The sequence below is a fragment of the Tasmannia lanceolata genome, unplaced genomic scaffold (genome assembly GCF_043159265.1).
Source record: "Tasmannia lanceolata isolate RefF3 unplaced genomic scaffold, GAP_Taslan_0.1 ptg000007l, whole genome shotgun sequence".
Lineage (NCBI taxonomy): Eukaryota > Viridiplantae > Streptophyta > Magnoliopsida > Canellales > Winteraceae > Tasmannia > Tasmannia lanceolata.
The window spans coordinates 10,740,187-10,765,622 of NW_027518684.1; the positions used below are offsets into that span (position 1 = coordinate 10,740,187).

The window sequence follows — 25,436 nt, forward strand, 5'->3', positions numbered from 1 at the left end:
TGCGCGTCCCTGCATAACTTTTGTTAGTTTCACTAATTAAGGAGGTTGTTTTGATAATGGTTAAACCCACTCTGTTTAACATTATTTAACTAGTTGTCATTTGTCAAAAAGGCTATTATCTCTCACCCACCAATTAAAAACTAAAAGCTAAACCGTTGATTGCCTTTTACCGTTGATCATGAAAGTGACTTTCTACGTAATTTTTCTGTAAATTATATAATTTATCTAAATTCCAATTTTAATTTCTTGATCATGAAAGTGAATTGCTGCAGAATGATTCTCTAGAAATTATACATTTTACATAATTCCAGCTTTAATTTCTCATTATTTGATCCGGCACCGTTGTAAAAACCAGCCGCAAGGGCGCCCCCATTGGATCCACATCACCAAATTACATTTATTATTCCTTTACTTTTATTTTTTTTACTGCTATCACAAATACCCTGGCTTTTGCAAGGGTGCCCTTTAGTTTAACATTCCTCCTATATTTATTTAGAAAACTTGAGTAGCCATTTCTCGGCTCACTTTTTCAAGAGAGAACAGCCACCTAGCAGCAGATTTTGCCTTGCTCATTTAATTCATCTGAGATGGCTGCGAGATATGGCTTTCTGCAAAATTGTCTAGCAAATCCCAATGTAATGTAGATTTTTTTGTAGCTATTAAATAGCTTATGCATGCAGATTTTCCAATAGCTATTAATAACATATAGATGTAAATTTCTTTATAGATATTAAATACTTTATATTGTTAAGTTCGAGCTCTATTTCCACTCTATAACAATTATTACAAAAAGGGATTTGCTAAGCTCCATTGCGAAAGGCTTTTCGCGGCTGGTCTGTTGCACGTCAGACCAGCCACCTCGTGAATGGAGACAAAAAGCTGTTGTCTTCATTAACGAGGTGGCCGGTCTGATATGCGACAGACCAGCCGCGAAAACCCTTTCGCGATGGACGCTAGCAATTCCCTTACAAAAAAAACATGTTTTTGAAATGAATAATGTCTGCACATCGAGCGTTCCGTTTTTTATAGGTATATAACAAAAAGTCGTTTTGTTTTTACTTTTAATGTTTAAAGAGCTTGCCCCTCATTTGTCAGAAAGCAGCAACCAAATGCTCTCTAGAAGATCAAACATTGAAATAGGGCGATGATATTGTCACCCCCCCTGCGTACGCATTCGCCCCCCTTATTAATGCTTTTTGACGTCAAATCAAGCCAAAAGGGGAGCGAATGCGTAAAGTCGTTCTGTTGTATTGATGTTTAACAGAACATCTTCCTATTTAAAAACCATGCCTTGGTTTGTTTTCCCCCTAGAGGATAAGGAATATAGACTAATCTACCAAGGAGAGCATCACAGACACAGCAGAAAAGGAAATGTAGCAACCCAAACAAAGAAGCTAAGGCCATGTTTGGCAACCATGAAATTTTTCAGGGAAAATTAGTTTGCCAAGTGGTGGGGAGAGTAGAATAGGGAGAGAATTTGAAAGGGTAGGAGTGAGGAGATGGTGCTAAATGGCTGGAAAAAAAAGGAAAAATAAAACTCTATTTTGAGTATAGTTTTTCTTTTCCCTTGTTTCAGCCACTTCTCACCCTCTCCTCACGCATGCCCTCACAATTTTATCCCTCACCCACCACTGGATAAACTAATATTCCATGGAAAAAAATTTCATGGCTGCCAACCATGGCCTAAAGAAGAAAAGACAAGATTTCCCTTCTCCATGGATTTGGGGAATCTTCAATTCTCATCTGTGAACATCTGCCAGTCATGATGCAACATTGAATCAGAACATAATCAGCGTTTTACTCTATAATCAGCATTTTACTTTTTCTTCATTTGTACGCATGAAGACCAGTTAAGAAAAAAAAAGAGACCAGTTAAGAAGGGCGGCCTAGTACAAGCACAAGTATAATGCAAGCATATAGTTAAAAAAAACATTAACACAGCTAACAATGGTATAGAAAAAATATAGCAATCATACAGGGAAAATTCTCAACATTTTTTCATATGATTTTTTTTTCTACATCTTCTCCAATGATCTGAAGGAACCAAATGATGAGGAAAGACCCAAATTATTTCAAATAAGCAACACATTTTTAATGACTAGTTTGGTCCACATGAACAGCTGCTAACATGGTGGATGTAGTCATATGTTAGGCATGGATGCGGTGTAGATGTGTCGGATGAGAGTAGTTTACGGTTTAGGGTTTAGGATTTAGGGTTTACTAGGCTTTAATAGCACCCATTTTGAAGTGTCGCAAAAACATCGGTCTCTAAGACAAATATGCAATCTGTAGTAGTATTTCCATTATAGTCTAAGTGTTGGCAATTATAGACTCACCTGCAAATCAACCATCTTGGAACTTGTTAATCTTCAGAATTGGGACTTCAGAAGGAACTCATCAGTATTTGGGTAGGCTAGAAGGCTTTTTAGGATCAGGGTTACAGGTCCATCGTTTTTCTACAAGTTTTAACTACCACTTGACCTGGCCCCACCAGTTCCAGCTCCAGCACTGCTTGTTGTCATAAAGGACTCTCCGCAACCACACTGGCCGTTAGAGTTGGGATTGATAAATATGAACTCAGACCTGCATAACAACAATCATATAAAAACGTAAGGGTGACTAGAATCGAAAAGGGAGAAAATAACAGAAAACCCATGATCGGTGAAACTAAAGAAACCCTGTTGGGAGACCGACAGAAGAGATCTGATACTATATAATAAGCCAAGAAACCCACAACAGAAACAACCTACTTGAGTGTATCGTCGACAAAATCCATCTTGGTTCCTATAACATGCATGAGTGCTTTTGGATCAATCAATACCTTGACACCCTTGTCCTCAACCAACTCATCAAATTTGCCTTTCTCATCTGCAGAATGTTCAAACAGTGATGCATAAGAATGAGTTCTATGACCGGTCATCTATTGTATGTCTATTTATTAGCAATTCAAAAAAAAATGCATTGATTCAAAATGTAGATAGTTAATAATGATTAGTCATTGAGGTTACCCATTACATATTCAAATTATTGAGATGTCTTGACTCTCCACAACCGTAATGCTTGCTACACATTCAGATTTGTAACCACAGCATGGTTGGTATACCCCATGAAAATTACCAATATCACCAAATGGTTCCTCAGGAAACACCTACCAAGGGTACACTTATGAAGAAAGCGACCGTCGAGTTTTCATTATAGACGCTGAAAACTAGAAAGGATGCAATGCATCTCTAGATAAGAATTGCATGGATGTTCCTAGTGCATTTTCATGTGCATATGTTCAACGAGCATGATGTTTTCATGCGCACAAAAGCACCATTCTTCCAACGGCTAGTCATCTAAGAATAAAGCATGTAGGTATGCTTGGTCTAGTTAAGACTTAAAAGATACACATGTAGATTACCAGTGGAAGGGAGTAAGCGAAGAACATTCATATGCATGTATAAACTGTCATCTATTGGTAATCTACATAAGTAATTCTATAAGTCAACATTATCTGATACGTATTTTTCAAAAAATATATATTATCTGATATGTCACTTAACAGTGGGAGGAAGAGTCAAATACTCCCAGAAAATCAGTCACAAAAGATGTGTGCATGTTAAAACTCAGAGTCACATAAAAACTTTAGAACAGGGGTTGAGCCCATCCCCCAATCAGATGGTGTTTTGTGTTGCAACATTCAAGTTGCGTGTTCAGTTCCAGCTTATTACCAAAAATGAGAAGTTCTGGAAATGGAACAATAGGATCAAATTTCAAGAGAGCTGGTTAAAATAAGTTCCTGAATTCCAACAAATAAAAAGCTATTCATTTGTGCATTTGACATGTGCTTCAATAAATAAACACATGCTTCTAATGTCACAAGTGGGCATCGGGTTTCAGGCAGACGTGAAGACATGTTGAATATGTCGGATACTAACTTGTGGTGGATATTCAAAAGAATTTTACTACATCTTGTAGGAGATTAGCAATAGATTATTCACGGGGATGTCAAGACAGTCAAGTATCATTGGCCTAAAGTACTTAACCACTAGGCTGGTCTTGTGCATATTATATTGCCGCAAAAGACTTCACCAACTAGGTCCTAAGTACTTGAACACTAGTACGCTAATGGAAACGTAAACCACAGAGCACCAACGGGTCATTTCCATTTGTTAAGCCTGCCAACTTTTTATGAATATTGATGTCACTGAGATAATTTAGTTGGATCCGCAGATCAATGCCTTATAGGTCCCCTATATCCTCAACAAACAACTAATTAGACATTTTATGCTTTTTCACTTTCGTTTAGAATTTAGTAAACCACAAACCATGAGGATCAGATTTTTTATTTTTTTTTGAAAGATAATGAAATAATATTCCCAATGAGAAAGTAATTAAAACAAGGGGACAAGGTGTCCCTAGCATAGTAAACTGAGCCGACAGGCCTACAATTTCCCCAATTACAGTATCAGGACCCAAGATTTACATAGCCCCATCCCCATTTGACACAATGATGCGTGGCACAGGGATGTCAACACCCTCCTTGGCCAACTGGTCCGAGAAGCCCATGCAATGGTATTTGTCAAGTCTCCTTCGATTATCAGCGCTTCCATATTATTTCGCACATACCATTTTAATCCAAATAGAAGGGCGTTTGCCTCTGTCTCATTAGCATCGCATTCTCCTGCCAATCCAGAGAACGACATGATAACATGTCCGTCAGAATTCCAAACAACTCCACCGATGCCCGCCCGGCCCAGGTTGCCGAAGGAGCTTCCATCGAAGTTAAGCTTGAGCCATCCATCGGGAGGAGGTATCCAGTTGGGAGTAATCCGATGAGACGATTTCTTCTCCAATTGATCTCAACTTTTTTAAGTCATTTAAGCGTGGACCCAATATCACATAGTGTGCATACAGTACTTTTAGATAGTAACATAACCGTGCATTCACCTATAGCTAGGCAAAGTGAATATGGGCCTTAAACAAGAAATCTAGTGAAGCATGAACCATGCGGATCAGACCGGTTTCAACTTTTTAAGCGATTTGAGTATGACCTGGCATCACATAACTTTTAGCCACATAACAGTGCATTAACCAATACCTTGGTAAAGTGAATATGAACCTTAAACGAGAAATCCCATTTCTCTAGAAAGGTTAGTTTTGGTAACTACTTATCATGCATTATCCATTTGCAGTGAAATAATCTCCATGTACATATATATCACTAGTGTCGGGGGTTCCACGCAAAAGCAAGAATCCCACATCGGAAAGTTAGAATGGATGCGGATGGGTTATAAGTGAATGGGCACCCTCCCCTTAACGGCTAGTTTTTAAGGGTGAGTTCTACCGGGTTAAAATCCCCACAAATGGTATCAGAGCTCAGGGCGTGGTAGCCGCAGTTTGCCTCCGAGGGCGGAAATGTCAGATCTCAGAAACCCCGGTGTAGTATCCCGTGGTTCCCACGTTGTTGCCGCATGGAGGGGCGAGATTGTCCATGTTGCTTCCACGTGGAGGGGGAGATTGTTGGGGGTTCCACACAAAAGCAAGGATCCCATATTGGAAAGTTAGAATGGATGTGGATGGGTTATAAGGGAATGGGCACCCTCCCCTTCACAGCTAGCTTTTAAGGGTGATACCCGGTTAAAATCCCTATAGCTAGGACCTACATAAACCAGAGAGTTTCATTGCACACCTCATACTTCCTATGTGAACAATATGTTTTAGAGCTGGAAGTGTTCCAAGCAAAAATAGCCCCCATATCATCACACCAAAATCCAGTGTTTTGAACTCAGAACCTGATCGAGAACTCGGCCATGGTAAAAGAGTGTTGACTCGAGTTAGTCAATGATTGATATGGTCATTTTTTCATTAACTAGGGTGAGTCAAAGAAGTTTTGATTGACTTGGTATGGAAAAACTCATTCTGGAACGAGAACTCCACCAAGTAAAAGGGAATCGACTCGAGCGAGTCAACAATTCCAAGAAGAAAACCTGGGAAAAACTCTCTCTCTCTCTCTCTCTCTCTCTCTCTCTCTCTCTCTCTCTCTCTCTCTCTCTCTCTCTCTCTCTCTCTCTCTCTCTCTCTCTCTCTCTCTCAAGCCTCTGTTCTTGCTGCCACACCAACTGATCGTGTAAAGAGACTTCATACTTAGGTTTTCTAAAAAAACTTAGAACTTCTTTCTATTTTAGGTTTCCCAGTAGAACCGTGGGAAACAAGAAAACCTTCTTAACAATCTCCACCTTGACTTGTTTCCAGACACACTAAGATTTTCCATTGATGTCGCCATCGGTCCGTTGTCGCCGCAAACCACCAATGGCCTTTCGAAGTACTAGCAACACACCATTGAATCATCCTAGTTCTCCTCCCAATTCAATCAATACCGCCAATGCACATGTGTAACTGTCAATCCGTTGACTCACCTAGCAAACCCTAGAGAGTGATCTCGATTCCATTCTCCCCAATGCATGTACTATCACCTTCTCACCATCGTTTGCAACCTCGAAACTTGTCTCTGCACCTACTGCGAAAGAGACCCTTTGAGTGTCATTTTAGATACAATCGGTTGGCCAAGCTTTTTGACATGTAAAGCTTTTCAAACTTCTCCAATAACTTATGCGCTTCTTCTTCCATAACGTTAAATATAACACTATCTGCCAGACATAACTGAATCGTGCTGACCGCCTTCAACCCAATGTCGTCCCACTCGGCATCTGTCATCTCCTCCAGCTTGCTATCATTTCCTTTTAACACCTTAGTTAGTCCCTGTTGATCAAGGATGCCCTTCACCCTCATTTGACATAGGGTGAAACTGTCATTTCCGTCAAACCTGTTGGTGTTGAATCGGGTAGAACTTGATTTTACCTCTATCTCAGATCGCCCTCGATGCAAAGCTCCACTCGAACGAGTATTTCTCGGACAATCTTTCTACCCTCAAAGATCGCTCTAGCCGCGATCCAATCACAACACCCGCGACCACTCCACATGGCCTCAACAATCGCCCCAACCTCATCCGATCGTGAGCAAGTAAACCGAAAAGTAAAACAAGGGAACAAGCCACAAGATGAACACGAGATTTTACATGATTCGGCCAAGATGCCTACATCCATGGGTGAGAACACGATCTTCCACTGTGAGAAAAACAATGTACAAGGATTACAATGGATTAACCTAAATCCACAAACCTGCAACCCTTTCCTTCCTCTCAACCAAGACTGTACCCGAGAGTAAACCCCAAGAGAAAACACTGAGAAGAAAAACACCCTTCTCTCTCTCTCTCTCTCTCTCTCTCTCTCCTCTCTCTCTCTCTCTCTCTCTCTCTCTCTCTCTCTCTCTCTCTCTCTCTCTCTCTCTCTCTCTCTCTCTCTCTCTCACGCACCTCAAGCGCAAACCTCCACTCTTGCCGACACACCAACTGATCGTGTAAAGGAAGAGGCTTTATACTTAGGTCTTCTGAAAAAGCTTAGAAAATCTTTCTATTTTGGGTTTCCCACAGGAACCGTGGTAAGCATGGCAACCTTCCCAACAATTATCATTCTCTGCGACGGAAAACTTCAGCCTAGAGTCATCACCTTTATAAAATTTTAATTCCAACGCATAAACAACCAAAAAGTATAATTTAGACATTGCTGGTTTGTGAGATGAAGGAATTCAGACCGTCCATATGAGACCGTCCATATGGTTGTCTCATCCCGGATTAGCCATGATACATAAACATTACCGACTAATCAGTGGCCTTCAAATAGAAAGTTGACAACAAAAAGGCCAAGGGATCACATTCAAGTATTCAACAAGCATAAACACAAGAACTGGACAATTAGGATTGTCGACATATGAACTAGAGATAATCTATCTCACATAAATAAACAGAAAACGTTGATAATTTTAAAAAAACATACTAAAAATAGAAATCAAATTGAGGGGAAAACTCGCACACAAGAAGCTGTAATTCATTCAGAATTTCCAAATCGATACCAAGTTAAAATGATAAAAATTAAAGAGGAAAAAATCGCATTCACAAGAATACGTAATTCGTGGAATGAATAGAAAATTCGACTGCGTCTTAATTAAGAAGTTCAAAAGATGGTGCGATTCTTTTTCCGCTATTTGTGAAATGATGATACAAAACCCTAAGAAGAAAAAATTGAAACACAGGCATGAGAGAGAGAGAGAGAGAGAGAGAGAGAGAGAGAGAGAGAGAGGGGGGGGGGGGGGGGGGGGAACCGGCATAATTGAGGGTGTAGGATAAGCCATTGCAACCGCGAGCCTTGACACCGAGCTTCAGGAACTGACGCTCGCGCATTTGCAGGAGGTGGCGTATTCTAGCAGCGGCGGCGTCCGTTAGGCTCAGAGCTTGCCGCCTCATAGCAGGGCCCACCCTTTCCGCCGCTTTTGAAAGGAATGAAGAAGCCATCTCTCTCTCTCTCTCTACAAAACAGCCCCCGTTTCCAAGTGAGACCGAGAAAAGAACAGTTGCGTCATTATGAAACTTGATAAAATAAATAAGGGCATTCTCGTTGAGAGGTGAATACGCGCGTGTACCACCCACATATTTGGATGGTCCGAAGTCTAACAATCTATTTGTTGGCCCCGGCCATAGATAGATCGTACCATAAAAAAATCGTCGCTATAAGATGATCCTAGCCCTTTGTGTCGGTTTTTATACCCCATTTTCTGAACTATTTGATCCGCTCATTTTAGAAGAAAATGTATCCGAGTGTTGGACTTAGGATCATCCCCTGGACGGTGGGACTAAAAAAATGACTGGCTTTCATCATCCAAACAAATGGGCTCCTTGTAGTTTTAGGTTGTGCACCTTTGACAATTCACCTTATTCTCATTTAATATAGAGAAATGATAAATGCGCCCCTCTTCATTACTTGGGACACCTAGGTCCAGTGTGCGGTGGCAATCAAATCCCTTCCATCCTTCCCATGGGACGTACAGTGTCCCAACAAAATGAAAAGGGACGCATTTATCATTTTCCTTAATATATCATCATAAGGAGTGGGGCCGTAATGCCCCTACTCCTTACGATGATCCAAACCTGCTTATTAGTTTGGCCACAATGTAACTAGGCTGTCCCCATAGATCATCTCCATAAGCTGATCCTAACCCTCCAATTTCCAGAGAGAATGCACTATAGAGGCTTTTATTGATCGGAGGGTTAGGATCATCCTATGGAGATGATCTATGGGTACATTATCTTATGTACAGTGTGGCCCAACTAATAAAGTTTTGGAATCATCATAACAAGTGGGCCCACTGAAAAATACTGGTCTTCAAGCTGAAAAATACTGCTCTGTTTGGTTGCTGGGTTTTTTTTTATTCCCAGGATTTATGTGGGTAAAGGTTTAGTGGTCACATCAACTTTTTCTTGCTGACATCAGCAAAATCTTATCTTGAAAAGGGTGTTCTCTCTTTCTCTCTCTACCTTCTCTCTCCACTCATCATAATATCTTTCTCTAATTAATGCTTGTCCCCTCTTTTGTCTCCTACCTTTACCCACATAAATCCCAGGAAAAAAAAAAAACCCGGCATCCAAATAGAGCGGTTAAATAACAGTGTGCAGAAGAAGTCTTGCATTTTTCCAAAACAATGAAGTCCAGTTGAAAGGATGATCCAAATTGTTCATTTATTGGGGGACAACAAAAATAAGTTGTTCCCATAGGATCATCCTATGGGGATTATTTATGGGCGCAGCCTATTTACTCTGTGGACCAACAATTTACGGTTTGGAGGCAGCACTGTACTACTGGAAAAATATTGGACTTCACGCGCACACACCACAAAAGCAAACTCGAAATGGCGAAAAATCCTCGAAAAGTCAAAATAAAGATTGGATTAACATTTCATTTTCACCCGAGCACTAAAAAACACAGAGATGTTAGTGTAGTGGTTTGGCTGAGAACATGGGTCGAAGGGAGGAACCAATCACCAAAACACTCTCCTTATCGGGGATCCTCAAAAGTTTGCTGTTTTTATGTGTTCCCTTGGAGCCCACCTCGGAACTCTCTGTGTCAGATTAAGTGTTACTTTCTGTTTCATTTTGTAAGAGGACCAAATAAAATCAAGTGTTCCACACCACCATTGAGCTGTGCCTTTTCACCACTGTTTCTATCCAAATCATCCCTGCTAATGTTTCCTACAATTCTGGAACTCTTTTTCAGGTACCTTTTTTTTCTTATTTTCTTCATTTTATGAGGGACCCAGATGCTCTTTTCTTTTCTTTTTGTGCATTATGTTACTGTTTTGGCTTGTAGTGATGATTTAGGCTTATTTTGGTTCTAGGGTTTTTTCTTACTTTTAAATTCATGAAATGGGGTTCGTTTAGGTGAGCTTTATGCTTGAATTGTATCCGTCTTTGTTACATTGAATGTGGTTTTCATGGAGTTTTGCCTTCCGAATCTTTTGGAATTATTTTTTTTGTTGGGTTTGAACTTAAAATGTGTTATTTTCTGGATTTATCTTTGATGGATTTGTTTTGATTTTACTAGGTGCTATGATTGCTTGGTTTCAATTAATAGGTGTTGAAAGAAATGTTTATTGAAAGTTGTATTCTTGTATTTTTCCATTGACTCTGTTGTGATTTTGTTGGTGACATTGTGTGGTTTCAATGAATAGGTATTGAAAGAAAGGTTTATGATGTGATTACAGACATTTGGGAACTAGGGTTTCTGTGGCAATTGAAAACCCATATTATTGATATTGGTTACTGAGATTTTGGTCTTACCATGGCCACACATGTACCCTGTTATATGTCCTCTGACAGTCGAAATTCAGTTGGAGTGTTAGCCATTCATGGAGGGCGAGTTTTGACCGAGAAGCGAACGACTAGAGCAATCTCTCTGAAAATGATCGAAGAGCGAAATGGGATTTTGGGTGTCAGCCAAAAGATCAATTCAAGCTCTCACAGTTTTAGATGTTCAGCGAATTCTCACAGCATCAGCCCAAATCACAGTAAAGACCCTTTCTTGAATCTACATCCTGAAGTCTCAATGCTCCGGGGAGAAGGCAATGACATGGTTATCAGTCTGAGAAACGAGAACTCGGGTGCGAGCTCCACTGAGAGCTCAAGAGATTCATCTGTTCCAACTAATTACAGTGAGGCCAAGATTAAAGTTATTGGTGTTGGAGGCGGTGGTTCCAATGCTGTTAATAGAATGATCGAGAGTTCCATGAACGGTGTGGAGTTTTGGATTGTTAACACGGATGTTCAGGCATTGAGGATGTCACCCCTGTATGCTAACAACCGTCTGCAAATTGGCCAAGAGTTAACTAGAGGTCTTGGTGCTGGTGGGAATCCGGATATTGGTATGAATGCTGCCAAGGAAAGCAAAGAGTCAATAGAGGAGGCCGTTTATGGTGCTGACATGGTTTTTGTGACAGTAAGCTTATCATATGCTTGCTCATTACAATTTGTCATCTGTAAAACAAATGATTATATAGTATGGATTTCCAACTTTGGTCACACTCTAGTTGGATTTTTTATTGGTTCTATAGTTACTTGCATTTGCTACTTTCAATTGTTTGTTGAGGTCGAGGAAAAATTACATGTCGTATGTTTTTTTATAAACCTTAAACAAACTTGAATCCGAATATTTTTGAATGAATCAGTGTCCATATCTTGCAACTATGGTTATTTTTCAGCGTTTGTTGAATCCTGCTGTATAATTTTGTGGAATTTTCCTTGGCCTGCTTGCTTAGACGATTAGGCCCTTTTGTCTTACAATAGGCAAATTTGTTTATGCTAACTCTTTCGCTAAAATTTTAATAATTAAGACGTTAGGCTGAAGAACTTGTATGAAATTTAGTTTTGCAACAAGAGAGAATGTTTCTCTATTGTCGATCTTGTATAGCTAAGTGAACTCTTTTCCTACCAATTGAACCTCATACAGTTCTATTGAGCCATCATGTTTGTGCTTGGCATTGCAAACCTATTTGCACCCAACCAAATGCTTCTATTTTGGTAGCCGAACTCGGTCCCAATCTTAGTTTTACAATTCATTTTGTTTTGTCGGGTAAGTCAAATAATTCTGGAGTATAACAAGGAAAAGGAGTTGTACTTTAGTTCTGACTGTTTAGATTGATGATGAAATTATTAGATGTTGGTGGAATTATCTTCTTTCTCCCTTCTAGCATAGACATGTAGTTGCTTTTTGGTCTCATTAGAAGGCACATTTTGTTTAAAAGAGAAGGAACAGTCAACATTAGGGAGAACAGGAAGTGGGAGACAATTTTTGCAATGATTATTTTCAAGGATAGCCTAAGGGTCTATTTGGTTGCACAAATGAAGGGATGTCTTAGGGGTTTTGCTTGCCATTTGGGTGCCACGTCAGAAAACCCCCTTGTTTGGTTGCCAATATAGCATTGAAATCCCTGGAGACTACCAGGGATGTCTCCTTATTAATCATTGCATGTGTGCTGATGTGTCACCCTTGTCTCTTCCCAAAGAAATCCAAGCCAAAAACCACAAAATTGTGGGGTTTTCCTTCTTTTTTCCTCTGTCATAATTTCTTTTCCAGCCAGTGGCTCTATATTCCCCGTTTTTCTATCATAAAAGGCCATATACTATGAGGAGCTTTGGATTGTCTTTCTGAAAATCCTGCACTATTCATACCTCTTTGTAAAGGGAGTTGTCATCGATAGTCCGAAATATTTCCGAAAATTGGCTGCGCATACAGTGAAGTTTATGCATTAATTGTCTCTGCAGGCTGGAATGGGTGGGGGAACCGGAACTGGTGGTGCTCCCATAATAGCTGGAGTTTCAAAGGCAATGGGTATTTTGACTGTAGGTATTGTTACAACCCCTTTTTCTTTCGAGGGACGAAAGCGAACAGTTCAGGCACAGGAAGGAATTGCAGCTTTAAGAAACAATGTTGACACTCTGATTGTCATTCCAAATGATAAGCTGTTGACTGCTGTTTCCCAATCTACTCCGGTGACGGAAGCATTTAACTTGGCCGATGATATACTTCGACAAGGTGTTCGTGGTATCTCTGATATAATTACGGTATGAGTATCTGACACAATTGGTATAACTGAAGTACTTGATTTTTATTCTTAACCATTTTATCTTTTCAAAATAGGATACATAGAAGTATTCTGTTTTATTCTATTAAAATCTCCTTGTCAAACTCCTTAGCATTACTCTTTATTTATTATGGCAATTGTAACCTGACATTTAGAATCTGAACTGCTTGTGATTAAGCGAAAGTATTTGTCTAATAAATTCGTATCTAATGAATAGTTTGAATAAATTCTCTTGATTGAATGCACTTGAAATTTAGATAAGCTGGCTACATGTATATGCCTGATAGTTGCTGCTTTTCCTTTTTGAGTATATGCCTGATAGCTGCTGCTGCTGCTGCTAATCCTTGTAAAGCATTTGTGAGTTGACAGGTACCATTGGGTGTCTAATGAGTGGATTAAGTTGATTGCAGGTTCCAGGTCTGGTTAATGTTGATTTCGCTGATGTGCGAGCTATTATGGCGAATGCTGGTTCTTCTCTAATGGGAATAGGAACTGCAACAGGTAATGATAGGAAGCGTTGTAAGGTTTTGAAATTTAGGGGCCGTTTGGATATGCGGATTTAGAATCTTGGATTTCCTCGAAATTGTAGATGGGAGACGAGAGAAGGAGACCAGCCGTCGTTTTATGATTTCTTACCCTTCTTTCCGTCAGCAAGAGAGTGGGAGATCATCCCATGTTTCCAGGTTTTGGAAATCTCAGGGGGGGGGATTGTAATTTCTAAAACCGGGATTTCTTATTTAAAATCCAAGATTCTAAAGAGACGTGGAACGGACAATCTCCTTCTTTTCTTGTCTCCCATCCAGAATTTTGAGGAAATCCAAGATTCTAAAATCCGCATATCCAAACGGCCCCTTATTGTCCGTGGATTGTATAGCCTTTTTTTTGCTATAAAGAGTTTAGTGGAATACAATGTGGTTAAATCCATTAAGCTCACTTGAGAAAAGAGGGCCTTTGTCTTGTCTAGGGAATGAGACAGATGATGGAAATTCCTGTAACATTTTTCTTTAATTTTTTATTTATTTTTGTATATATTGGGGTTGAGCTTCAAGCTCAATTGGCCAAGGCCTCGTTCTTCAACCATTTAAGTCAGAGGTTCAATCCTAGTTTGTGATGCAAGACGATCTAGCTCTGATACCAAATCTGATGTAGCACGATCTAGTAAAGGGAATATCTTTCAAACATTAGTTTCAAATTTTAGTCTACTAATGTGAGGAGTAAGGTATGGGCAAAAGGAAATAGGCTATGAATGCTGTTAGGATCTGAATTTAATCTTTCTCTTCTATGCTGTTTTGATCTCATTTTTGTTTCTTCTCACTTTTTCATTGTTATTTTTTCAATAACAAATACTTTTTAAGTTTGTTTTATATATTTTTTTGTACCTTTTAGCATACTAAATGAGTATATTGTCCATTACATTAGCTATTCACTTATTTTCTGGATTTTTTTAGTTCTTGGGTAGATAGAAAAATAAACCAGCAAAGAATTGAAATCCTGACATCCTTGCTAGTATACTCATACTTGAAGTTGAAACATCATATATTACATTACAATGGTAATAACAAAGATATTTTGTTATTGGAAAGGTGTTATATAAAGTTAGAAGTGGAAGACAAGAGAATTTGGGTCTGGAACTCAGGTGGGGAATTCTCTGTAAAATCATTCTATCACCAACTCCTACCTTGCCTTGGTACCTCCAAAGTTGCGAAAGTGTGGGGCATTCAAGCACCGCCGAGGGTATGCTTGTTTGGTTGGACGGCGATCCTTGAAAGGATCCAGACTATTGACTTCCTTAGACATAGGGAAATGATGATTATTGATCACTGCGCTCTATGTATAGGAGCAGGGGAATCAGTGGACCATCTGCTAGTCACAACAAGTTGACATTAGAGGTATGGAGCAGATTATTGTGTAGATTTGGGATCACATGGGTGTTCCCAGCAACCTTTACGGAGTTATTTGAAAGTTGGGCCATGGCACCAAGGGAGCGGAAAGGTAAGATTCTTTGTTATGTTTCATTTCTAGCCACCCTTTGGGTTTTATGGAAAGAGTGCAATGCTAGAATCTTTAAGGGATTCTCAAAAGGAGCCCAATTCCTATTCAATAAGGTGAATTGCTTCAACCATTTCCTGGGTGAAAAGGTTAGAACCTTTTAGGCTTTTATCGGCATATGACTAGTGGCATGGTTGGAGAGAGATATGCTTCTAGCAATATTCCTAAAGTGATCCAAGCTTGGTCCCCTCCTCCCCAAGGGACTCTTAAAATAAATTTCGATCGCTCAAGTATGGGGAATCTGGGACCTGTAGGCACTGGTGGGCTTCTACGAAATGAAGGTTGTGATTTGTGGGCATTTAGTGGTCCAATAGGGATGGCAGACTCTAATGAGGCAGAAGTTCGAGCAATTCACCAAGGTATCAAATTGCTTCAAAATGAAGACATGAATAGGGTAGTGATATAATGAGACTCTATTAATGTAATTAGGTGGTTAGAGGTTCACTCATCGCACCGTGGAGATTTGCTGCATTATTTGATGAGATCCAAGATAGAATAGGTTCTTCCCGGATCACCTTCAATCACATAAAGCGGCTAGCAAATGGAGACTGAATAGGGTAGTGATAGAAGAGGACCCTATTAATGTAATTAGGTGGCTTAGAGGTTCACTCATCGCACCATGAAGATTTGTTGCATTATTTGATGAGATCCAAGATAGAGTAGGTTCTTCCTCGATCACCTTCAATCACATAAGGCGGTCAGCAAATGGAGAGGTTGATAAACTTGCTAGAGAGGGTGTACATATGGCAACGTTGATAAACTTGCTAGAGAGGGTGTACATATGGCAACGGGAGCTTTTCAACTTTCTTCCTCCGTAGCTGTCTGTACCCGTTTTCTGCTATTTTTCGAGATCATATGCTATCTTTCTCTTTGTAATTTTACGGACCTCCTCGGTCTCTGTTTGCTTTTAATGAAATTCACTCTTACCATTCAAAAAAAAAAAAAAAAACAAAGATATTTTGTTATACAGAATAAGCCAAAATCATAAAAAATAGAAGTACCTGTTTTAGACTTCTAGTTCTAGTACTAGATAGACAAATACACAGACCAACAGAAACTGGCATCTTACTAAGCTCGCCAACACACTAGAAATATGTAAATTCCATTAAATGATCATAACATAGATATACGATAAACAAAATGAGAGTTCATAGCAATCTGTGGTAGAAACCACATGTATTACTTTGTTTTTGGGGCCATGCGAGGAGAAAAATAAATAAATTTGGCCAATTTTATCGGCCAATACCATACCGGTTCAGGCATCTGGATCCTTGGTTGCAAATCCATCTCTGTTTTTCTTGGTCTTATGTTATATTATCCAAAAAAAAAAAAAAAGAAGCAAAAAGGTAGCTTGCATACCCCTGTTTGATACATGGTTCGTGAGCCATTTTCATGGAGAAAATGTGTTAAGTATCAGGTACTGTATGGCTGAGATGCCAAAATCTTACCTCTCGGTTGAATGATGTTCCAAAGACTAGCTGCTTATTTCTGGTGAAGGTTTACTCGTGACATACTGTGAATGATTTTTTGTGATAATTGTTCAACTGTAGGCAAGACGAGGGCAAGAGATGCTGCATTGAATGCCATCCAGTCACCTTTACTGGATATTGGCATTGAGCGGGCTACTGGGATTGTATGGAATATCACTGGAGGTAGCGATTTAACTTTGTATGAGGTAGGATCACTATACCATTTTGTATTTTATATCCTTACGCTTTTTGTTTTTTTTATATATTTTATATCACTTTACCACATTCACACATACTTTCATCCAGGAATTCCACTGATACGTATCAATGGCAGTGATTGTCTTTGTTTCCTATTTTAAGTTCTCTATGTTATTAGTCAACATGTCCTAAAATGGATTGCAGGTAAATGCTGCGGCAGAAGTTATATATGACCTAGTTGATCCAAGTGCAAACTTAATATTTGGAGCTGTGATAGATCCGTCACTCAGTAATCAAGTAAGTTGTGGAGAATTAAGAATTGTCTTGCCATTCAATTTTGAACTAATGATTGCTTATTTTAGTCCATTCACAGATGACAGATCATTCTCTGTTCATTTATCAGAAGGAACCTAAATTTTTCTTTAAATGTATATGGATTCCAATCTTCTCATCAGGCTAACATCCATGTGTGTGTATGCAGACATTTCTTTATGTTTCTCTTTGTATTAATACAGATGCAAATGGGATTTATTTGGTTTGGTTCATGTGAATTGTAATTATATTTCTGGGAGTGTTGACTTTGTCCCTATTAGTTGTAGCTTTGGCAATCATTATTGATTTTTGAGATTCTCCCCTAATCTTCTGAAGCATGTGGAGTTTGGTTGGATTGCCTATGGAATTATTTTTTTGAAGTTTCTCTGCCCACTTTGTTCAAATGCAATTCCAGCGGCCTTCTGAATTGAGGAGTGCAGAAATTTTTGAGATCCCAGTTAAGGACATTTGTGAAACTTGGGAGGCTCTCTCATCAAATAATGGCAACCTTTACCCCTTGTATGTTTGTTTACTAGTCACTAACTTCTTTTTGGCACTGTGGTTGTTCTCACGTATGTGAAGGGAAGAATGTAGAATCTAGTATGTCCATGGTTAAGAAATTGTCTACCCCTGGTGCCGTTATCGCTTTGAAATCTCACTCCTGCTCCCACTTGAACCTTCTGTTGCGTTGCAGTGCTTTTCATCAAGGATGCCTAAGTTTTAACTCTATCAATTTTGTACTATGTCATTTCTGAAATTAAATATTCTAAGTTTCTACAAAACTTAATAGCTGAATTTGGTTATTTTTGATATTTATTGTATATAATCCCCTAATTAAATTCTCTATTGAATTTGGTTATTTTTTATATTTATTGTATATAATCACCTGACTAAATTCTCTAAATTATTGTCCTAAACACTCGGGTACTTTCCTTACCTTTTCTTCTTGTTGTTGTTATTTTTACTATTATTATTGTCTTCAGAATTATCAGTTCCCTGTTCCTGCACTCAAATCCTATACTGCTCCTGCTTTATGGACTAATGTCTGATCATCGGCCAAAATTCCTTATAGCATCATAGGGATACTATAATGGCCCACCAAATAAACCCCTAATCTTTTTATGTTCCCATTGGCTGTCCTATATCTCTTATCCCATTGGTCAGCCTAAATGGTCCACCACTCAGCTACACCCCTCATCTGATGTAACCTCTCAAACACCCTCACAACCCTAATTTTGTAGATAAAAAAGAATACCCTGCCACCCCCCGCGTTTGGGTTATCCTCTCTCCCTATTTCCTTTGTTCTTGTTCCATCTTTCTTCGTCCCTTCCCCTCATGGCTAGGGTGAACAACAGCCTCATCTCTCTCTCTCTCTCTCTCTCTCTCTCTCTCTCTCTCATGGCTTGGTGAAGAGCCGCCACCCTTTTCTCCATCCTCTTTCTATTTCCTCCCCCTTTTCTTCTCCCCTCCTCCTTTTGCTGAGACCAGCCCCCCCCCCCCACCCCCTCAGATATTGCCAGCACGACGACCAAGGCACGAAGCTTGTCACGCCACCCCAGGTAGATCATCTCTATTTTTTGTTGCCCATCCTATAAACCTTTTCCCTTGAAACCCTTTCCATTACCCTTTCAACTCTTACCTAAGCTCCCTTAGTTCATCTAGTGGCCTCCAGGTACGGATCCAATCATCTCTATTTTTCGCAGTCCATCCTATAAACCGTTCCCCTTGAAACCTTTTTCATTACCATCACAACCCTTACATAATTATTCCCTAACCCTTGTCACTTGATTACCTATTACATAAGATTTGTTTTCTAAGGGAGATTTGAATTAAGATCTACTGTTTTTTATTAATTAGGTATTCTCCTTGTTTAGAACTTGTAGTATGGAAAATTTAATTTCCATTTGATAAATGACTTCTAAAGCTCTAAATTTCCATGAAAACTCTAGCTTTTTTATTGCCTTGTCATGTTTATCTGATTTGGAATGCATGTTGTTTTTATTGAACTAAACTCTCATTTATCCCCCAAAGCTCCCAGTAAATTCACCTAAGAACCCTAGGTTTGCATAAGGAAAACACGTTACCTTGCAATTCTTTGCATTCAGGTGAGCATAACTCTGATTGCTACTGGATTCCAACGCCAAGATGTAACAGATGGAAGGCCTATGCAGGTACCCTTTTTCCGGATATATCATTTACAATGGAGTCTCATTCCTTTTGCCATAATTCTACTTTTTTTAAATCTCGGTCAATGCAGGGAACCCATCAACTAGCACATGGAGATGTCAATCTTGGAATCAACCGTCGCCCATCTTCTTCTTACACTGATGGGGGTTCTGTGGAGATCCCCGAATTCCTAAAGAAGAAAGGACGCTCACGCTATCCTAGAATTTGAGATATTCATTTTTTGCAATATATTGAGGCTCAGAATTGGTATGACTGGGTCATGTTTGTCCTGTCAAAAATCATTTTTCTCATGTCAAAATCCTAATAAAAAAAATTTGTATCAGATTGTGAGGCCCAATTGGTTTTGCACCCAATCATGTTTGGTCTTATTTTCATAAGGTGTCTTGTTTTCAAGAGAGAGATGTAGATCTTTTTAGTTAAATGAAGACAGATGTGTGCATCCTTTTTCAATATATATACTACCATTTTATGGCTTTCATCAGTGTATGTCTTGCTATATAAGGATGTTCTTGCATGTTGAGTAGTATATATGCTCATTCGCCATTGAAAATTTCAAGGATTATGGTTTTTGAGTTCTCCTGCTTGCTCACAAGAATATTGCTCTCGCATAGGCTCTATTCCTTTAGTCTTAGCCTTGGAATTGAAATAATCTAGTCCTCTTTCTACAAGCCGAGCATGACTACAAGCCTTAGAAAGGCTAATGAACGTAATGACATTCTATTTCATTCCTTTTGAAACCATTTGATCAAGTTGAAAATCGAGAGATCTCTAAACGAGAAGTGAAAAAACAGAAACACAAAGAAAGAAAAATACAAGATTTAGTGATTTATGGGGTTCACTAGTGTTCCAACGTCCCCATGATGGGTGAGTTTCATTATTTTGGCTAGGGTTACAAACTTTGTTTTTTCCACTCGACCAAGAAAAGCACAAAATCCTCACTCCGTAACCCTTTTTATATTTCTTACATATTAATGCCACTACATCAAGAAATTTATCTAAGTTTCCTTATAGAGCAAAGCAAAAATTAAAATTTTCTTCTGGAGCGCTGCCCCTTACATCTCAGCGAGCTGAATGCGCAGCTCAACCGTCGCGTGTCACACACATTAGTCCATCAGGGTGATGAATCACTACCAGAATACAAGACATCTAGATCAAAAGCTTTTTTAGTCTCCTTTCCAAAATCATGCTCAGGAAAGACGTTCACCGTCGAGTTCCATGTGATTTCCAACGGTTGTGAATCCCACCGAGTACCTGAATTGAGGATTCCAGCAACCTACATTTTCCAACATTTTCCATACACACCGGCAAGGACGAAAGAAAGAAATGAATTTTTTTGAAAAGGGGTCTTGAATCTTGATCACTTGTACATGAAGATGGATCCTTTCTTCAAGTATAGCTTGGTCAGCACAGCCATTGATCAAAGAACTGCAAGACATTCGTTTCCATTCTCTGAATCAATTCCAAGACATTACGTTTCCAGTTTTCTTAACTGTCCCATTCATAGGCAGTTTATTTTGAGATAGCAAGCTTGGGTTTATTTTATCTTTGGATATGCTTGTATATTGAACCTCTCTTAGGATAAAATATTGCGAGAAGAAATTTGGCTAACAACATACAAGATAATTTCAAGATAACCCTATCTAAGAAGGGTAATCAATTTCAGGAATAGCTTTCTTAGGATTTATATCCCCGTGGCGAACAGTCCCTTGAAAAGTAAAAGATTTGGGTACGATCATATATTGCCAACCTCAACTTAGATGGCTGATCGTGATGATCTAAGCCCTTCATATGACTAATTATGATTAATCTAAGCTATTGATGTGGTCGACCTCACCTTAGATTGTTCAATCCCAAACTATCATTATGATCCAACGATTCTAACTTTCCGATCAAGATTGCAAAAGAAACAGTACAGAATATAAACATGCAAAGATTCGGATTGAGTGGCCACAAAAAGTTATACCTAAATGCTTTGTCAAAAATCTCCAAGAGTCACACACCACATGTGTGCAATCACCTTACAAATGCCTTGATTGATGATGTCTACTTCATTGGAGTTCACGAAGGACAATGCCCGCACTCAAACCTATATGGGTTCACCCAAAGAGAGGAGGCACCGTATTCGGTCCAAAGAAAGGACGCACCCATGTGGGTTGGTGTCACTCTAGAGGACCCATTCCCATCTTATCAGAGGAAGAATTGTCAATTAATTTCTTTACAAGAATGTGATTTGGGTGTCCATATCCTACTAATTCAAGTGGACTAACACCCTTTTGCCTTTATTTATCTTCTGTGTGTGGTACCAAAATGATGAAAATCGACCCCTTAAAATCTAACCCCTTGGAGTTTTGCACTGTTAACATCCAAATCGAAATAGTATTCTAAGAACATCGACATGACAAATTAAGGGACTTAATTCTTTCTAGGACGAGTATGTTCAATAATTTTCACGACCCTGACCCTACACATTTTGAATTATTATGTGTTAGAGAAAGACTCTCAGGATGATAATTTGTCCATAACTAATGCTCTCTCTCTCCAAGAGCCCACATGCCCTATTCTGATAATGGCACTACTCAACTTGTTTCACTTTTTTAAAATTGGATGTTGACAGCATTTTCAGTATTGTAGCAGACATTAAAGCTTATTAAAAAGCTGTAGGTGCAAACAAAAGAAGATATTTTTATCCCCGGGGGAAGAATACGAACAAAAGAAGCGGCTGCAACCATTCTTAGGAAAAGACAAACAAGAATAAAAATGATGGAAAAGATCGTGGGAAAATAATTTCCCATATAATATAAGTGGGATTTGCTAGGCGATTTTGAAGAAAGCCATTTCGCGGCTCACTTTTGCTGAGAGAACAGGTTCAGTTTTTAGCAGATTTTGTCTGATTCATTTGAGTCATGTCTGGCGCTTGTTCTCTCCTGCATAAGTGAGACGCGAAATGGCTTTCCCCGAAATTGCATAGCAAATCCCACTATATGTATATGTATATGAGGAGGTTTTATAGGATGTGTGGCTGCATAACTGGCAATATTTATCAGAAACCATCGTACGGCCCACTTCGTAGGATGATCTAAGCCGTTCATTTGTGGAGCCAAAGCGTAAATAGATTGTGCCCTAAAAATCATTTCCACAGGATGGTCTTAGCCCTCCGATCTGTAGAGAGATATGTTCAATCTCTCTATTAATCAGTGGGTTAGGATCAACTTATGGAAATGATTTTTAGGGCACAATCTATTTACGCTGTGGCCCAACAAATGAATGGCGTAGATCATCCGGGCCATACAGTACTTTCTGAAAAATACCGGAATACACGGCCACGCACGATATAATTTTGTGTGTTAGATAGATGAGCATGTGATTGTACTAGCGTGTATACATTATAGCCAAGTGAGCTTTTTAAGAGCATGGAGTAAATGCGAAAAGAAATACAGCACCAAAATATCTGTTTTGTCTTCTATGTCTACATCCATCCAATTGAATCCACACCACGCAAAAATCAAATCCTCCAAACCCATTGGCCAAATCCCCAAAACCACTCTTCAAATCCCCATTGGAACTTTCCATGATGTCAGCCAAGTCAAGCCACAACACCCAAACGTGCCACGTACCCATATCCGACACCATACAAATAAAACCTCCTCTTCTCACACGTGTCAATCATAGCCTCACTCATTTCCCCTCCTAACTTTGTTCCCACATATACAAGTTCATATAATCTTCTCACTTCTTAGACTATCAACAAGCTGTGGGGAAGAAGAAGAACACCAACCCATCTTTCAATTCATTCACCAAAGAGAAAATTAACATGATTAGCCGGAATTATAGTTCAATTGACCGGATTCCAGTCACCCTGCCAGAACCGGCGAAAACCAATCAACCAGACGGCGAGAAAGTTGAATTACAACATCCCACAAGAGCTTCTCCTCTTACTCTTGGCGATTTTCGAGTGGAATTTGAAGAGGAACAACCCATTACTCTTGATAAGTTCGAAGATTCGGGCCGAGAGAAGCTAAAAAGACATAGGACCAACGTTGCAGGCCGGGTTTGGATCCCGGATATGTGGGGCCAAGAGGAACTTCTGAAGGATTGGATCGATTGTGCAGCCTTTGATCGCTCCCTCGTCCCCACCAACATTGCATCGGCCCGTGAGGCATTGGTCGAAGAATGCCGACGAAAGAATTCCGGTGGGATTCGGATAGAGAACCGCTGTTAATCGCGTGGGTTTTCCTTTAATTTCTCTTATTTTTCTCACAGTATATTGTGCAACTATAGTTGCTAATACCCAAAAGACAAAATAAGTTGTTTCTATGTTTCATTTGGGAAGACATTGATAAATTGAGTTTTGTTATGCTGATGAATCTTAATTTCAATTCTCTCCTTCAGTTATTATGTATTAAGTGATTTAGAACAAGTCATCCTTTGTAGAATTTGTTAAGCTATATACTGCTTACATGTAAACAAAGGATATTTACTACTGAAAAATGCAAAAAAGATCCATTTTTGGGCACATTCGCGCGGGTGACATGGACATGACTGGATCCCTTGATCTAATCCCATTGCTGTTGACCCCACCTTGACAGTGTGATCCTGTCCCTTGACCCAACAATCCATGTTTTAGGGTTTTGCCAGGAAAATACAAACCATTGATTTTCGTAGTTCATACTTCTTTATCCAACGGGATGACATATCCATTCGGCATGAGATCAGGACCATTGGATTGTCTCAAAGTAGTCTACAGGATCAATGGTCTCGATTAGATATTCTTTCAACTCGAAACTCAGCTGAGTTCACTCGACTCGTTAGTAACTCTAGTTGATTTGCAAATTTTGAGTCTAGTTTCTTATAGTATAAGAAATTTCAATTTACCTGAAGTATAGGCATATATGAAGAGGTGATTACACTCGCTCACTTTTGAGTCTAGTTTCCAAGCTTTTATCAAAAACTATTGAGTTTTTGATAAATTCAATTACATAGTAGTTGAGTTAACTCAGTCGAGTTGATGATTGATGAGTTTTGTAATATTAATAGTTTACAATTGCTTGTATGTAGATAAATATACTGCAACTGCTTGTTAAACTTTGGAATAGTATCAAACTTCTCCTACTTTGAAAATTTTATCGAACTCTCTAGATTTTGCTTAGGCTATTTTTCTTTCGACGTAAAATGACACCCATTTTGCATCGAAAGAAGCTGAGCCTAGAACTGCAGAAAATTTGTTTTACCCACATCAAAATATAGAGGGAAATGATATCGTTATGACTTATTTAGGGGGATATTATTATAAATTGAATCTCCTTATAAATAAAACTTGAACTGTGGTGGTTCAAGTTACTCTTCCTCATGGTTTTTTTAAATGGGTAAGCTGTGGTTTGGCGGGGACCTCCCCGATTTATTTGATAAAGAGAGAACAGATGCATTCATGATCACAATACGCCATCCCTAACTCGAAATATATGAGGAAGGGAGATCCATAGCTCAAGAAAGAGGAACTCTAAAACCTAGGAAATTGAACTACTGAATACTTATGAGTTACATAATCAACTAACTTGGCGGGTCTATACTGGGGTCTTTGGGAGCGCATCGGACAAGTTTTCAGTGGCACTTTCTGCCATGATTTGTTGGAGTCCTCCAATTCTGGACCCTCTTCTTCGTTGTCCTCTTGCTCTACTTGGATTAAATTGACTAGATGATGGTCATCCGCCCATATTACTTTCTTCCTTCGAGCTTGTTTGGAAACTTCTGTGGCATCTGTTGTTGAGATATTGAGGGAGTTTTCTGATTTTTCATCTTGATTCTCTTCCGGGTACTCTGCTTGTAAGGCTGTTTCATATGAATGGTTTCCATCCGTGTATGATTCATCTTCAATTTCTTCATCTGATTCTTTCTCCTCATCCCATTCTTGGTCAACATTCGTGGCAAAATCTGGGGCGCGCCTCTGTGCCAGGGCAGGGGGATTGGGCAGGGTTACTTTCATCTTCTTTCATCTTCTGCGTCCTCCGAGTGGTCTAAAGTTGAGTAACTATTCTGCAGAGTGATGGTGTGAGGAGTGAGTAGTCTGCCGGCAACTCAGGTTCTTGGGATGATCTGCCACTCTTCTTCATGTGTAATTAAAGAATAAAAATGTAGGAAATTCTGTGGGTGGGGGGGGGGGGGGGGAGGGGGGGGGAATTCCAAGCTTTACCAAAAAAATTCATGCAATATCCA

General features: G+C 39.3%; 3 protein-coding genes across 3 annotated transcripts; 2 read left to right on the forward strand and 1 right to left on the reverse strand.

Annotated features, from left to right (window-relative positions):
- Positions 1-1,920: 1,920 nt before the first annotated feature.
- LOC143881854 (iron-sulfur assembly protein IscA-like 1, mitochondrial) lies at positions 1,921-8,437 on the reverse strand. Its single transcript, XM_077385171.1, has 3 exons — positions 8,203-8,437; positions 2,751-2,868; positions 1,921-2,583 (listed from the first exon to the last, which is right to left on the reverse strand). The coding sequence occupies exons 1-3, from the start codon at positions 8,390-8,392 to the stop codon at positions 2,466-2,468; spliced, it is 426 nt and encodes a 141-aa protein (XP_077241286.1). The 5' UTR covers positions 8,393-8,437; the 3' UTR covers positions 1,921-2,465.
- A 1,399-nt stretch (positions 8,438-9,836) lies between these two features.
- On the forward strand, positions 9,837-19,704 carry LOC143881855 (cell division protein FtsZ homolog 2-1, chloroplastic-like). Its single transcript, XM_077385172.1, has 8 exons — positions 9,837-10,148; positions 10,603-11,366; positions 12,692-12,991; positions 13,422-13,512; positions 16,611-16,735; positions 16,932-17,024; positions 19,145-19,210; positions 19,297-19,704. Exons 2-8 carry the CDS (start codon positions 10,713-10,715, stop codon positions 19,432-19,434), a joined length of 1,467 nt encoding a protein of 488 aa, XP_077241287.1. The 5' UTR covers positions 9,837-10,148; positions 10,603-10,712; the 3' UTR covers positions 19,435-19,704.
- A 3,333-nt stretch (positions 19,705-23,037) lies between these two features.
- Positions 23,038-23,445, forward strand: LOC143880563 (protein BIC1). The gene has a single exon (XM_077383559.1). The coding sequence runs from the start codon at positions 23,038-23,040 to the stop codon at positions 23,443-23,445; it is 408 nt and encodes a 135-aa protein (XP_077239674.1).
- Positions 23,446-25,436: the final 1,991 nt, after the last annotated feature.

Bases quoted from the DNA above. Each gene is read 5' to 3' on its own strand.
- LOC143881855 (XM_077385172.1), top strand. From the start codon at position 10,713: ATGGCCACACATGTACCCTGTTATATGTCCTCTGACAGTCGAAATTCA. The intron at 13,513-16,610 runs GTAATGATAGGA...GTTCAACTGTAG, and splicing joins GGGAATAGGAACTGCAACAG to GCAAGACGAGGGCAAGAGAT. The intron at 17,025-19,144 runs GTAAGTTGTGGA...CTTTGCATTCAG, and splicing joins ATCCGTCACTCAGTAATCAA to GTGAGCATAACTCTGATTGC.
- LOC143881854 (XM_077385171.1), bottom strand. From the start codon at position 8,392: ATGGCTTCTTCATTCCTTTCAAAAGCGGCGGAAAGGGTGGGCCCTGCT. The intron at 2,869-8,202 runs GTTCCCCCCCCC...AACATTCTGCAG, and splicing joins CTACACCCTCAATTATGCCG to ATGAGAAAGGCAAATTTGAT. The intron at 2,584-2,750 runs GTAGGTTGTTTC...GTTGTTATGCAG, and splicing joins TTTGTCGACGATACACTCAA to GTCTGAGTTCATATTTATCA.
- LOC143880563 (XM_077383559.1), top strand. From the start codon at position 23,038: ATGATTAGCCGGAATTATAGTTCAATTGACCGGATTCCAGTCACCCTG.